General features: G+C 47.6%; 1 protein-coding gene across 3 annotated transcripts in view; it reads left to right on the top strand.

The window, feature by feature from the left end:
• Positions 1 to 15,774, top strand: part of MSI2 (musashi RNA-binding protein 2) — a 435,331-nt gene that overhangs the window by 272,172 nt on the left and 147,385 nt on the right. For all 3 annotated transcript variants that reach the window (XM_011953723.1, XM_011953722.1, XM_011953724.1), the window contains one exon: positions 3,828 to 3,876. In XM_011953723.1, the coding sequence (XP_011809113.1) occupies positions 3,828 to 3,876 (49 nt within the window). The remainder of the gene's footprint in view (positions 1 to 3,827; positions 3,877 to 15,774) is intronic.

The following is a 15,774-nucleotide window of genomic DNA, read 5'->3' as shown; positions in this document are numbered from 1 at the left end:
AAACTCCTGTTCCTGGCCGGGCACGGTGGCTCACGCCTGTAATCCCAGCACTTTGGGAGGCCAGGGTGGGCAGATCATAAGGTCAGGAGTTCAAGACCAGCCTGACCAACATGGTGAAACCCCCTCTCTACGAAAAATACAAAAATTAGCTGGGCATGGTGGCACGTGCCTGTAATCCCAGCTACTTAGGAGGCTGAGGCAGGAGAATCGCTTGAACCCGGGAGGCGGGGATTGCAGTGAGCCAAAATCACGCCATTGCACTCCAGCCTGGGTGACAGAATGAGACTCTGTCTCAAAAAAAGAAAGAAAAAAAAGGAAAATTAAAGAAAGAAAAAAGAAAAACTCCTGTTCCCAGCTTCGCCTAAGCTTTTGGGCTCTCCTAGCATCTTGAATGAGGCCTGGCCTGTGTGTTCATGTTAACGAGTCTTCATAGCCCCCTGATCTATCTGGGTTGTGTGTGTGTGTGTGTGTGTGTGAGAGAGAGAGAGACAGAGAGAGGGAGGCAGAGAGAGAGAGGGAGACAGAGACAAAGACTGAGACCACGAGAGTTATCAGCTTGCTGGCTCTGGGCTGAATACCAGTTACCTTAACTGTGCCCCTTATTTTCCCTTGACTCACACAAGCCGCTTCTGTTTGATTCACATAGAACCGTGAGAAACAGTCTCGTATGTGAGGCTGTGTTTTTCATTCTATTCAGTCTTTGTATATTCAAATTCTTCTAGTTTCAGCTCTTGCTGTTCTGCCAGATTTCCATCGCATTGATGGCTTCTCTGAATTAATAAGTGTTTTGCAATTGCTGAAAAGTTTTCTACCCCCAAGCACTGAGACTTATCCATATTGATTTTTTTTTCCCTTTCTCTCTCCTCTCTATCTCCTTCTTAGATGTTGTATTTGGTAACGTGTTAATAGAATTTTTCATTCGCCCTGACACTTTATCTATTCAGGAGGTCTTTGCGAGCCCCATTGTACAGCCGGACTACAGAGGAAAGAGCTCTATTCTTTACGACAATGGTTGCCCTAAAAACATATACAGATCCTCCCCCACGCTCACCAGGGTGGAGCAAATGTTGAGAGGGCAGTATTAGAAAACGTCCAAACTTAGGAAGGAAAAGGGGAGCCAATTATGTACTGTTGAAAGGAGGTTTTGAAAATACATTAAAAAAATAATAATCCCAAACATTTATTTCCTAAGGGAATCTGAGTCCCAGTACCAAAACGTGGCCAGCACAGAAGGGTGGCTGTTTTCCTTACTGTTAGGCATTTTCAGTTCAAAATAAGGATTTGGCAAACGTCTTGGAAAATATGGAGATGGGTGCAAAACAGATGTCACATTTACCTGCTTGATACCTGGCAGCCCTCACCCCTCCACCCACCCACACCCCAGGCATTCGCATTCCTATCGAGTTCCAGGGTCTGAGTCTGAGATGCCATATGCTCGAGTGTGACTGCTCTGTGTACAAACACACCAGTTGATCTTATGGTGATTTTGCGTGTGTGGTGCATGGGAGGCGGAACGGCTGTTGTGTGTGTGGCCCCAGCAGGTACCTGTGGGGGGCTCTTGAACCCGCCCAAAAGGAGTTTGTCCTGCCTTGGGTGGGCATGGGGGCAGGGTGGTGAAGGAACACCTGTTTTAAGAGATCTCCAAACTAGCATTGCCCACTCCCACCATCCTGGTGCCTGGGAGAAAGAGGGCAGCTCCCTGCTGGAGGAGCCACCATGCCAGGCCATTTTCCTCCCAGTAACTGACTTCAGAAATGGGGAGCAGAAGGGGAAGGCCCCGGGAGCCTGTTTGTTCAGGCTTGGTTGCCTAGCAACAAAAGGGGGCCCTGACTTGAGAAGAGATTTTTAAGCCAGGCCATTCCCTTTGAGGTTTATGACCAGCTTGCCAACCCCCATCTTCCATTCTTACCTTGACTTTGCTCTTCCCCCTATTATATTTGATCGCATCTAGAAAAATACATTTGATTTGTCTGCAGGCACCATTTTAAACCTCGGTTTATTGCTTTGCCCAGTGTCTTCCCCTCCATTGGAGATTGTAGTCTGGGAGGAGTGAGGCATGAATAGCCCACGACTGCTTTTCTCAAAGGGATTAGTGCCGGCCCCCAAGCTCATTTGTGAGCCTTTGAGTGCACATCAATGGTGCTCGGTCCTTCTCAGCCACAGGCACACAGTGAAACTGCTCTGAGGACAGGGCCCCCCCGTTAACAGTTTTACCCACCCACAGCCACATGGGTTGGGTTGCATTTTTACCGTCAACCTTGAGCACAGAGTGAATGAAGAGAGTAGGCTGCACGCTGGTCAGCCAGGTGCCCTCCCCCGGTGAGCAGCTGAAGGGTGAGGACAAATGCCTGTGGCTAAAGATGTGTGCTCTGTGGGATAAAGGAGTGGGTCATAAATACTCATAAAAGGAGTGCATTCCAGAGTGGAATCTGGTTCATTCAGTGTGAGTTCCTTGAGCTCTATGTGGGAGTTGAGTGTGGACCCTGAAATCTTATTGCCAGAAATATCCAGAAGGGGTTACAGGATGCGTGGGAGGGGTCTGGAAGGGATTAGCAAGAGAGACAGAGGATGCCTTTGGTATTTTATTATGTTCTCCTCTTTGATGTTTTTACAAAGGTCCTAGCATCAATATATTTGTTTGCTGGTACTGCCATAATAAAGTAACGCAGATTGGAGGGCTGAAACAACAGAAATGTATTTTCTCACAGTTTTGGAGGCTAGAAGTTCAAGATCAAGGTGTGGCGGGGTTGCTTTCTTCTGAGGCCTCTCTCCTTGGCTCACAGATGGCCCGTCTTCTCCCTGCATCAGCACATGGTCTTCCCTGTTTGTGTTTGTGTCCTAATCTCTTCTGATAAGGACATCAGTCATATTGGATCAGGGCCCACCCTAATGATCTCATTTTAAATTAATTACTTCTTTGAAGAACCTCTCTCCAAATACAGTCACATTTTGAGGTCATAGGGGTTAGAACTTCAACTATGAATTTTGGGAGACAGTTGAGCCCATAACAATCAGGATGTTCAAGCTTCATTGTGTATCACTAAAAACGATTCATATATCCATTAGAAGGACAATAATTAAGAAAGCTATGGCTTCTTACGCTGGGAAATATGCATCGGTCAAGATAGTATACATGATTATACTAACCTGGGAATTGTTTGCCATGTTGTAATGTCACCGGTTAACAAAAGGAAATATTCCATATACTATATGATTTAAACTATATTGAAATAGGCGTAGTTTTTTCTTTCTTAAAAAAAAAACAAAAAAAAAACAAAAAAAAAAAACAACTCTAGGCGCAGAGCAGTGGCTCACACCTCTAATCTCAGTGCTTCGGGAGGCTGTGGCAGGAGGATCACTTGAGCCCAGGAGTTCAAGACCAGCCTGAGCAACACAGTGGGACCCTGTCTCTAAAAATAAATAAATAATTAATTAAAATAAAAATAATAAAAATAGCTGGGCATGTTGTCATTCCAGCTGCTCAGGAGGCTGAGGCAGGAGGATCACTTGAGCTCAGGTGGTCGAAGCTGCAGTGAGCCATGATGGTGCCACTGCACTCTAGCCTGGGTGACAGAGTGAGACCCTGTCTCAAAAAATAAAAAGCAGACCCTAAGGGGAACTATATAAGATATTAACTGTAATTGTGTGGGGTGGAAAGGCCACTAATTTTTTTTTCTTTCTACTTTTTTGCATTTTCAAGTATTTTTTGATAAGCAACTATTACTTCTATAATGGAAACTACCCCCTCACCCCCCCACCTGCATATAACGTTTTGTGTACTTTCTTAAAATTCCTAAAGCAGCCTTTATTCTGTATTTGTTTTGCAGGTGGAAGATGCAATGCTGATGTTTGATAAAACTACTAACAGGCACAGAGGTAAGATTATCCCAGTGTAAGAGGGTTGCGTTCACCCTCTCCTGGTCTCTCTCTGTCATCCCCAGTCCCACTGACAAAAGATCCAGTGAGAGTCCGGAGTCAAGCAGGTAGAGGTGACCATCCTTTGAAGATCTTTATTCACGGGTTCCAATAGCAGGAAGAGTTCCAGAACTGGATAGTTGGAAAGCCATTTCCTTCTGGCCTGGGAACTCCTGTTTAGTTATGCAGTCATCCCCAGCACACACATTCAGATATATCTCTCTAATCCCGCCTTTCTTGGTCCCTGGCTAACCTTGGCACTAAGCGATCCGAGGGGAAATTATTCACAGCAGTGACTCAATTGAGTTATCAATTTGCATTGAAGGAGATTCTTTAGGAGCAGACTGTCAATCTAAAGAGCCAAAAAATCAAAATAAAACTTTGTAGATTCGTTGGGTATGTAGCGATTACAGCCTTGGGAATGCCCCGTGGGGCCTCTGGAATGTGTAGAGGGCATCTGCACTTAATTGTATTTTTCCCTGTGCTGCCTCTGTCCTGTCCACTTTACAAAAAACGGGTCTTAACCTGGAGTCTATGAACCTCTGAAATGACATGCAAACTGTTGTATGTTTATACTTTTCTTGGGTGAAGATCCCTAGGTTTGGACAAATTCTTAAAAGGGTCTCTGGCCCTGCCCTTAGTCTCTTCCTTCCCCAAAAAGAACACATTAAATTTATTGCTTTAAACAGAAAAGTTGGAGGCATCTAGGAAAGTCCTCCCTGGAGGTAGCAGAGTCAAAGGAGGTGATGACTTGGCGTTCTGTTCTCCGGAAGCTCAGGTTTCTGGGGTTCCTATTAACAGGGTGTTAATAAGCAGAGCTTCCTAAGGGGGTGGCAGGAAATGGTGTGCTGGTGCCCTTGAGGGAGGGAGCCTGTGAGTGAGCAGCGTTTCCTTGCCACTTGGATTGCATTTAGATGTTTCCTGTGTTGTTTACATTCCTGCTGTCACCTGTGATTAGAAGCAGTTACCCAGCGCTGACTGTATGTCTTTCCTGTTTGGAGAAGGCAGAGTGAGTGAAAGGCAAGAACGAGTGGAGTGGGAATCGTTGCTGGAGGGGCCGGGAGAAGGAGGGGGATATCCTGAGTGCGCCTGGTAATCTGGCTTCGAATGCATCCCTCTACAGCATCCTCAGAATGGGAGAGTTGAGCACTGGGTGCACAACAGTGGTGTCAAGTGGTATTTATGGAGGGAAGAGATGGCAGGGGCTGGAGGGTGGGGAGCAGTGGAGAAGCAGGGAGAGAAAGGAGGGGCTTGCAGGTGTGGAATGATCGGCTTTGTCCACTGCATTGCTGGGGAGTGAGAGCCCAGAGAGTGAGATGGAGTTGGTGCCCGTGGTGGGTAATTCAGGATTATCCTCCATCGTCATCCACATTCTGTCGATCTAGCTTTATGGTTTCCAAGCCCGACTTGCGGATGCATCTCCTAATGTGACCTTCGCAGCAGCCCCTGGAGGGTTATTGTGACATTAGGAAAAAATCACTTAACTTCTTTATGCCTCAGTTTATTCATCTGTAGGATGGGGGTAATCGTAGAATCTCCTCACAGGATTGCTTGGAGAGTGTAATGCCAAGCATCTAGTCAGTTGTGCGTAAATCTTAGCTCTTACTAGTAGCATTATCATCACCTCCATCTGGTTGGCAAAATAACCAAGGCTCAGAGGAGGCAACTGAGAGACCCATAGCTGAGCAGGGTCTCAGGACTATTGATTTCAGATTCTGCTCTTTCTCTGCTGTGTCCAGATGGTACTGCGTTTGTTAAAAAGAGCACTGCCGGCTATTTATTTTCAGGGTGGGTGATGCCCATTTGAATTTGGCACCTAGTGTTCAGTGTTAGAATTCATAATCCTGGGAGATTCCAGAGTTGCCCCCAGGTGATATTGTTGTCCTTTCATTTTGAAAATCAATGAAAGTATTTTTTGATCTGCTGTGTGTCAAGCCCTGTGATGGGGACTCACACCGGTATCGTCTCATTAACTCTCAGAGCCGGGCAGGGAGAGGGCTGGGCATGGCAGAGGTGGGATTGAAACGCAGGACTTTGGACTTCTGGGTGGAGGCCCAGAGGATGTGCCAGGAAAAGTTCTCTATTTTTAACCAGATCCCTGCTGCTGTGGGTGAAGCCTCTTCCCTTTTTCCAAAAGGGAGAAAGGAAGGTGCTGGGCCGCAGAGATGGGGTGGCGGTTCGTCTGGAATGGGCACGGGAAGAGTGTGTTGCCCGTTGTGAGGTGGAGGACGGTCTGTTGGAGGGCCCGCTGCTCAGAGTGGCTTTGGGACATCATTGTTGGCTCTCCAGGAGTCCTGGTGGGCACTGGCAGGAAGGAGCATGGGCAGGGCCTTGGTGCATGCACACTCCTGCCCCCAGCCAAGCCAGGACCTCTGCTAGCACCCTGGGACCTGCCAGAGCTGAAGATGCCTGCAGTAGGGGCAGGACCAACTCTAAAATGTGTGGAGCCCAGAACTAGAGGAAAGGCAGGGCCTCCTATTCAAAGATGATTGAGAAGCTGGCCTGAGGGGCTGCAGCCTGTGGAGGGGGGATACATGCCAGGAAACCTCAGCAGGAAAGAGCCGCCATCCCACTGCCCTTGCTCTCATCCAGCACCCTCCCACTCCGCGGTGTTGTTTCTGTGTGGTTGGGAGCACCGGCCCATACCCATGTTCCACCCCCTCAAGATACCTGAGGAGGCATTTCTCTTTGAACTGGGTGCTAAAGCTGGTGTAATACTTCACTGCATTTAGAACATTTAAGGGAGTGGAAAAAAAATTGTTTTTTAAAAAGAAGAACATGTCACAGCAGAGGCACAGATCATATATGTGGAGTGAGCCAGCCCCCCATCTGTGGCCTGATGGAGTGTGCATTTGGAATCAGGTGATAAGCACAAGGAAATAAAATCCTCATGCAGCCACCTTGCCCCAACCTTACCTTCACCTCCTCGGTTCCTGCTGTCCATGATCTTATCAAGAGGAAAGTGTTGCAGTGGCAGAAGTTGAGGACATCTCCCTGGCTGGTGCCGCCTCCTGCTCACTTCTTAAAAAGGCCCAGACCATCGACCCAGAGGTGTTGTCACAGCACATGCCTAGCACTTGTCCTCAGACTCCTAGCCCAGCCCTGTGGGGCGGCCTGGGGCCTCAAGTCATCCTTACCCCAGGAATTTTGACAGCTACCTGTGTGTCCTTGGAGCTGTGTGACATGAGCTGTGTGACATTTGCAGCTCTACTGGGCTTAACATCTGATGAGCGTCATGTGGGCCAGGCTCCTGGGGCCCATTCGGTCTCCACTTGCTGTTAGGAGCCACAGGTCAGAGCAGAATTTGCACTCTTTGCTCCTACTGGTCACCTCCTGTCCCTGCTCCCTATTGGTCTCTGTTGGGGCTGGGATGCCCTCAGTTCCATCTGCATGGCGGCAGCTTGTATCTCCCATCCACAGGAGCACCAGCCTGGGCCTCACTAGCGCCACGGGAGAGAACCCAAGACCTAGGAGAGAATGAGCCTCCTGCAATGTATGTCTTCCACCCTGCAGGCAGGAAGAGGGTCCCGCGTTCAGTCTGTGACTCCCAGTGGGTGGAACCCTGGAGATGTGGGGGCTCTCACCTTTCTCCTTACAGGCGGGCCTTCCTCCAGCTTCTGCTGCTCCCATGACATTTTCCCTGGGGCACGTTCCCTAACTCTCTGAGCATCTCAGGTTCTTCCTCTAAAAAATAAGAGACCTGGGATTGAGGAGCCCCAGGACCTGAAGTATGTTTCTGGCCTTTAGCTTTTTAACTGTGAGAATGTTCAAGATGAATTCTTTTGCTATTTGTGTGAGTAGGGAGGGAGCGAGCAGTTGTTGCAGCTTGGGTTCCCTGGGAAGCAACTCTAGGAAGGGATTAGCAAGTGGGAGGCTTATCCAGAAGTGCTCTTGATCAGGAGAGGGCAGAGGCAGAAGCTGACTTGAGATGCCCTTCTGCAATGGGGTGGTCCTTCAGGGGTCACCAGCTGGGGTGGGAGTGGCATCCTTGATGCCTGCACGCTGGCCTGTCATCGGGTACAGCTCACCCCGTGAGGCTGATGTGACCTGGGCTTTCCCTGGGGAAATCCTGGAGGGAACTTCCAGCTGGGGACTGTCTTCCAGCAGCACTCCCAGCAGCTGGGAAAGAGGTCCTTCATTCCTGAAGGGGATCTAAGCATCCTGACACAGCACCCACTGTGATGGTGTGGCGAGTTCTGTTGCTTTCTAAGCAGGCCATGTTAGCAATCTTGATAGAAACAGCCAACAATTTCTGAGCACTTACACACCAAGTGCTTAGCACAGTGCTGGCCCCTACCATTGAATCTTGATGACAAACAGCCATAGGTGAACCGAGCTGCCCAGAGTCGCACACTGGTCAAAGCAGAGCTTGGACATAAACCCAGCCTGTCTCACCCGGAGCTCAGGCTCTTACACTCTGCAAGCATTGTGCAAGGCAACTGGTTAAAGCAGAGGAGTTGGTCATTTTAAGGGTTTAGTAGTTCCCCATTTTGTGTCCTTCTCCACACCAGCCTTCTTGCTGGATGACCGTGCTCCTCCATTTCCACTTGAAGAAGCTAAGGCACGTAAGTTTGGAATATTGCACAGCAGATTCCTGCAGCCAGACAAGGAGCAGAGCTATAGTTAAAACCTGGATGCCAGCCGGTGCGGTGGCTCACACCTGTAATCCCAGCACTTTGGGAGGCCGAGGTGGGTGGATCACCTGAGGTCAGGAATTCAAGACCAGTCTGGCCAACATGGTGAAACCCCGTCTCTACTAAAAATACAAAAATGAGCCGGGTGTGGTAGCGGGTGCCTCCTGAAATCCCAGCTACCCAGGAGGCCGAGGCCGGAGAATCTCTTGAATCCAGGAGGCGGAGGTTGCAGTGAGCCAAGATTGCGCCATTGCACTCCAGCCTGGGCAACAAGAGTGAAACTCTGTCTCACAAAAAATAAAACAAAAACCTGGATGCCTCCCTTGGCCCTGTGCCTCACTTCATTTCCTGGCCTTCCATACAATGATTTGTGCCTAGAGGGAGAGGAGAATGGTGGCTTTCCAGTTTTCTCAGTCACTTCATTTGCTCTCTAAAAGTTGTTAGAGGTGGGCAGGAAAACACTGGGCTGATCGTCAATGGATTTAATCATTAGGAGGGGGAAGTTTGTTGCTTTATCCTTGTAAAAGTCAGATAAGATCTTGGACTCAAGGCATTAAGTATTGATCCCAAGGTGGGGCTGGAGGGGAGGGACAGGGAGGGAAGAGGCAACAAGGTGCTGTCCTTCCAGTTTGTTCTGTTGTTGGCAGGAGGCCATAGACAGCCAGCGGGAGGGAGGGGGGAAGGGTGCAGTGGTCAGCTGTCTCTCCAGTGTCCCCACAACCTCAGCCCTGATGGAGAAAGTGGCATGCGGGCATGTCGCTTGCTGAAATAATCTCACACTCACCTCCTTATGGGGGAAGGGAACCCTCCCCGTTGTGAGGGTCACTGTAGAGGAACCTCAGCTGTCCTTCCCTCCAATTTCAGGACCCTGGGTTCCTGAGCCCTGCACAGCTGGGTTCCTCCAGGGAAGATCGGGATGGTTGAGGCCTAGTTGAAAGCAGGTGAGGAGTCTCTGAAGCTAATCCCATAGCCTGGTGAGAGAGTGGTTTCTGGCAGAGGACATCCCTGTGGCCTTCATTACCCAGCAGGCCTGCTTGCCCTGGAACATTGCCAGAGGCAAAGGAACAGGAGACACTGGGAGAGAAATAAAGATTCCTGTGATGGATGACTCCTCTCCCAGCAGTTAGCAGTTGCTTATTAAATGCAATGCTAATGTCTTTGGAGAGGAATAACAGCCCTGAGACCCCCTGGAAGCGGGTGGGATGGTTTTGTGAGCCCCAGCGAGCACCATCAGTGGCAGGCCTCTTGGACGGAGAGGGTCCTTTCCGAGAGTGGCTGCGGTTTATCCCAGTTCCTGGGCTGGAAAGGTGCAGTGGTAGGGGATCCAGCCAGAGGGAGGAGCATCCAGGCAGGTGGCCTGAGAGCTTGGGTTCTTCCTGGAGCTTGCTCATTCTCTGTCCCAAAAAGTAGTTGGCCGAAGTTTAAGGTCTTTGTAATTTGCGTAATCAGTTTATTTATTTAAATGGTGCCAGTAAGATGTAACTTAAGCTGTGATAGAAGATAATGCTTTCCTAAGGAGGAAAAACAGCCCTTAATGTCTTGAATACCTGCCAGACACTTACTTTTGAAATGACCTCTGAAGTCCAGATTGATGCTTTTATGTACGATGTATAAAGATGCTTAAGAATTGCAGTGTAATTATTTGTTTATTGGTGTCTATTTCTCAAAAAAAATAAAAGGGGGGGCATAGAAAAAGAGTTTCACAAAGGTATAGGTTACATTTTAAAATAATTTAAAGCATTGCTTCACTTGTAGGTGTGGCATGTCAGACATAATGTATGCATGTCCTTCCTAATGAGAGTCTACCATTCTGACTTTATTTACCTAGGGAAGAATGTTGGGACTGTATAAGCTGTAGATGTGACTTTGTAGGATGGAGAAAGAAATGTGTTTGACAAAAACGATCAGACCCTCTGGCCGGAAAGCGCACAGTCTAAGAGAAGGGTTGTTGGAGGGAGTCGAAAGTATGATAAGGATGTGCAGAATCACAGCTGGTGATGACACTTTCACTGATGTGACAAGAGGGCAGCCTGCAAAAGATTGGCTCCCATGCTGCCCTCAGTTAGGATCTGGAGCAGGATTTGCTGCTTGTCTTCCCTACTGGAATTTTACCGGTAGTATTTTCCCCACCTCTCAAATCTGCTGTTATCTTTTTACTAATTGCTGATGGTGCTAAGGACCTATCAAACCCTCCCCCAAGTCTGAGATGTGTTGAGGGGTTTATGGGAAGCCTGTAAACCAACAGTTGGTCAGTATTGGTATTGATCCTATTTCTGCACCAGGATTAGAAACCACTTGACAAGAAAGCGGACAGTCTGTCATAGACCACCCCCAACAGCCAGGGTTCCTGACCTCCCAGAGCTTTCAGTTTAGTCTGTAGTGTGATGTAACATGCCAGCTGGGTTCTCTTATGTAAGTTCAGGGTCCTAGATGGGGTTAGATGAAAATCCACTTCTCTTTCCAGAGTGGACCATTGTCGGGTGGCGGAGGGTGAGGTGGGGGGGGCAACTGTTTAAGAAAGACATTGACCAACAGGAATCTAGGAGAGAATGGTGAGAATGGGGTAGAAACTCAATATGATTGAGTCTCCTCTGGTCCAGCTTGGGTACAGGAATCTAGGAGAGAATGGTGAGAATGGGGTAGAAACTCAATATGATTAAGTCTCCTCTGGTCCAGCTTGGGTAAAGAGGCCTTGAGGGGAGCAGAGAGCTGTGATGTGGTCATGCATTGCTGCCTTTGGGTACTTAAAGAGATTCTGCTGGAAAAGAGTTCTGTGTAGCCTCAAAGTTGGGCACAGTTGAGTTAGAACAAGGAGGAATCGCCCAGTCCGACAGTGACAATAAGAGGACAGCCACTGCTTCTCTGCCAGATTCTCTGAACCCAAGGTTCTGTGCCTCCAGCTGGGCTCATTCTAAAGCTGGGACTGTGTGAGGGGGTGGGGATGCTGCGTGCCCACTGTGAGGGGCACACCCGCCTCTTCACTCCCTTGCAGGGCTGTATCCCCAGGCCCTGTAACCTTGCAGCGATGGAGGGCAAAGGAAGGGGGTGGGATAAAGAGTCAGCCCACCCTTTGCCATCTTTCAGAGACCAGCCCTGGAGCTGTCTGCACATTTTATTTTCTCGTTAAATAAACACCATTAGCCTTCCTGAGAAATTGGTGCAAACATGACCTCGCAAATAACCAATTAAAAGGGTAGGGTTGAAGAGGAATGTGAATTTGAAAACATGTAGAGGAGGCCATTAAAGATTCCTGTAGAATCTGGCAACATCGATCTGAGACCTTAATTTTATTTCTGACAGGAAAGCAAGGAGTGTGCTTTAATTTTTTTTTTTTTTTTTTTTCTTTTTTTTTTTTTTTTTTTTTTTCCCTGAGCTAACTCAATTCCGGAAGCGCCCATTCCGGCGCTGTCTCTTGAGATATTAATCAACACAGTAGCTTGGTTTCTGTTCACCTGCTTTTCTTTGGAGATACGGAGTAATACAAAGCCCTCAACTTCCTAGCAACAGGGCTGAGGGACAGGGTGCCCAGGGCAAGAGGGAACTTGCAAAGCCAGTGGGAATTTGGTACCGGGATGAGCTGTGCTTTTTTGGCCAAAATATAAATCTTAAACTTCTTTCCTTTGGAATAAAAGCCCTGGCACCAAAAGGTTGGTGACCTAATAGGTCTTCCTGCCTCCCCCTGCTATGGCCCACGGAAGCAGAAAGGGAGTGGGCTCAGGGTCAGCAACTTCATTGACCCAGAAGTGGTTTTTTTTGTAGAGAGGGACAATGAATCTTTTGTTTGGTCCTGTTCCCATAGAGGCCCAGCCTCTGACTCTCACAACATGGTTTAAGATCTCGGTGAGGGCAGAGTGTGGAGGTCTGAAGAGAAGGGAGTCTTTAACATGGCAGCTTGATTAAAAGCACCCCCTTTCTTAGCATCACGGCACTGCCAGTGGCTGGAGAGGGCTGGGCCAGGGGTCGTTGCAAGCCCTGGGTGGGCTGGAGAGGGCTGCCTCCCCGTTGGGACTTAAGATTCCTAGAGGGGTCCCGGTTATCATGCACCTCCGGACTTGAGCTTCTGTTTTCAGTTTGTGGATCAGAGGGTATACGCTCTCCCGTCTGTATCTGTATATCAGCATGGTATGCTGCAAAGAGCTTGAGTTTTAGAGTTGGTCATACTCGGTTTCAGATCCCAGCTTTCCCTTGGGCGTGATCTCAGGCAAGTTACAGATATTTTGCTCGCTTGCTAAGATAACATACCCGCTCTGTAGGAGTTAAATGACTCCACTTGCATAGTGCCCACCGCAAGCGGCGAGTGCGGGGCAGCCTGGGTTCTTCCCCTTCCCCCTTAAGTGAAATCACCGGCTTAACTTCTTTAGGCAAACAAACTAAAATCTGTGTTTGAGTTTTGGGGACCCCAGTCTTGAAAAATAAAACCCTTTTGTGGTTGTTTTTTCCTCTGCTTTGCACACACACATATGCTCGCATGTGCATGGAATATCTTTGAAAGGATACCTGCAAAATTGGTAACAAGGAGTTAGAAGTGCGTGTTGGTTAAGATCACACGCTCTGAAGCGAGACAGATCTAAGCTCTGTGACGTAATAGCTGTGTGATCTTGGGCAACTTACTTATCCTCTCTGTGACTCAGATTCCTTATCTATAAAATAGGACACTGGGTTAGCCTGAGGCTTACGCCATTTAATGAGAATAAAGGGTTTGGAACAGTCTCTGGCCAGAGTAAACACTCAAATATGTTTTATGCACTTGTGCATATCATATGCAGATGTACATACGTGAAAAAGTATTTGCTCCTTTTTTATGGGGAAGAGAATTAAGTGACCTGAGATAGAGAGATGGAATCTTTCTATTATATACTCATTTACATTTTGAATTTTTGTACCTTATGTACTTATTACCTATTCATTTACTTCTTTAGTGTGAGCTTTTAAAACTTATTCCAGTTTAAATTGTCAATGCAGCAATAGAACAACATGAAAGAGACTTTTTGAAAGAAAAAAATATTTACCAGCCGGGCTCAGTGGCTCACGCCTGTAATCCCAGCACTTTGGGAGGCCAAGGCAGGTGGATCACTTGAGGCCAGAAGTTCAAGACCAGCCTGGCCAACATGGTAAAACCCCGTCTCTACTGAAAATACAAAAATTAGCCAGGCATGATGGCACGTGCCTGTGATCCCAGCTACTCGGGAGGCTGAGGCAGGAGAATCGCTTGAACCCAGAGGCAGAGGTTGCAGTGAGCTGAGATCATGCCACTGCACTCTAGCCTGGGTGACAGAGTGGGATGCTCAAAAAAAAAAAAAAAAAAAAAAAAATTACTCCATCCTAGCACCCTACCACAATAACTATTGTTTGCCTTCTTCCTGGCATGCACATAAAATGTTTTTAAAGTTGGTTGTAACTGTGGGGTTAATATTTGTTGGGCGAGGTGTGGGTGCTGCCTCATCTGAGTTTTCTGTCCCGCCAGGGACACCTAGGAGTTCCAAACCAGCAAGATGTGATTCAATGCAGCTGAGCATCCTTCACCTCTGAGTCTCCTCTGTCTTTTTGTTTCCATAAACAGATGATCTGATGGATAGATGAGGATTTTCTTAGTAGTTTCTGCTCTTCCCAGACAACGTGCTATTATTAGAATAGCCAGACTGGCCCTGGTCTGAAAAGGAGCCTGGTTTGCACCAGTTCATCCAAGACCAGAGGGGAGGAGGGCCAGAACAGGGAGGTCCTCCATCCCAGGAGTTCAAAGTGCTTCGTAATTCAAGTTTTTAAAAAGTTAAAAGCATTTTTCTACCCCAAGTTATGACTAGTAAACATGTGGGGGACCTTACACAGCGTGGCAAATGCAGAATCTTCCTCTGCATTCCCATTGTTTATAGCTTAGGAGTCAAGGCAACACCTGGTTAATGATGCTTGTGAAGTGTCTAGGCCGTGTGGCAAAGGGATAAGAGCTTAGGTCTAGATTCGTACTGCAGGACTCACTTTCCAGTGCAACCACTAATCAATTGCTGTGTGACCCTGGACAAGTTACTAAATCTCTGTGAACCTCAGTTTTCTCATCTATTAAATGATGTTAATGTTATTAACCCATGGACTTGGGAAGTTTAAGTGAGATAGTTTATCTGTGTGAAACATCTGATGCTTGGAAGGCTATCTGTAAATGTTAACTTCATCATTATCATATTTATTATTGTTATTTTACTACTAAGAATACTGTGACTGTCATTACTTTGGGAATGGAGGCTCAGGCTTGCTGATTGGAGAGAGTGTTAACATCCTAGATGGCTGCTGGCAGATGCTGTCAAGTTTTCCACCTTGAAGGGTGTTATGGGCTGAATTTTGTCCTCCAAAAACATAAATTGAAGTCCTGATCCCTAAAAGATACCCCAAAAGAAGTCCTAACCCCAGAAAGATAAGTTGAAGTACCTCAGAATGTGACCTTATTTAGAAAGAGGGTCTTTGGAGGTGTAATCGGGTTAAGAGGAGGTCTTAGTGGAGGGAACTGATCTGACCACAGTCCTTATAAGAAGGAACATGTGAAGAGAGAGACACAGGGAGATGGCCACATGACCTCAGAGGCAGGGACAGGGGCAGTGTGGCTGCAAGCCAAGGATTGCTGACCATACCAGAAGCTAAGAGAAGAGCCTGAAACAGATTTTCGCCTGAGCTTTCAAGAGGGCATGGCCTTGCCAACACCTGGATTTCAGATTTCTAGCTTTCAAAACTGAGAATAAGTTTCTGTTGTTTTAAGCACCCCCGTTTGTGGTAGCTTGTTACAGCAGCCCTAGGAAAATAATAGGGCAAAGTAGAGCTTCCTGCCCAGTATGTCCCCTTGCTCACTACTGGCCTGCAGTCCTGGTGGTCAGGCTTATCCTTCTCGCTCTGTGCCTTCCTAGTCACAATTCCCCTCAGCAAAATGATGTGCAAGACAAGTTAGAGAAAAGACCTTCCATTGCAACTGAGAGCACAGCCCCCGAAGCCTGAGCTGGTTCACACCTTGCCTGAGTCTAATTTACCTAAGACCTTGAAATTGACCTTAGGATGTTAAAGATATGTTTTGGTAGACAGTGTGAGAGAGAGACACTTGAAGAAGTCTGAAGTTTAAATTTTAATTTAGTGGCTTCCAGGGCTCAGTCATTTCTGTATAAGCCAAGGAATAACCAGTACAGTTATGAGTTGTCAGAATTCCCAGCTCCAGCGACACAAACCATACTCATTAGAGCGGCGTTTCTAG

The sequence above is a fragment of the Colobus angolensis genome, unplaced genomic scaffold, assembly GCF_000951035.1.
Source record: "Colobus angolensis palliatus isolate OR3802 unplaced genomic scaffold, Cang.pa_1.0 Scaffold37, whole genome shotgun sequence".
Classification (NCBI taxonomy): Eukaryota; Metazoa; Chordata; class Mammalia; order Primates; family Cercopithecidae; genus Colobus; species Colobus angolensis.
Note: the sequence above shows the minus strand (reverse complement) of the source record. Positions and strands in the feature narration are given on the sequence as shown.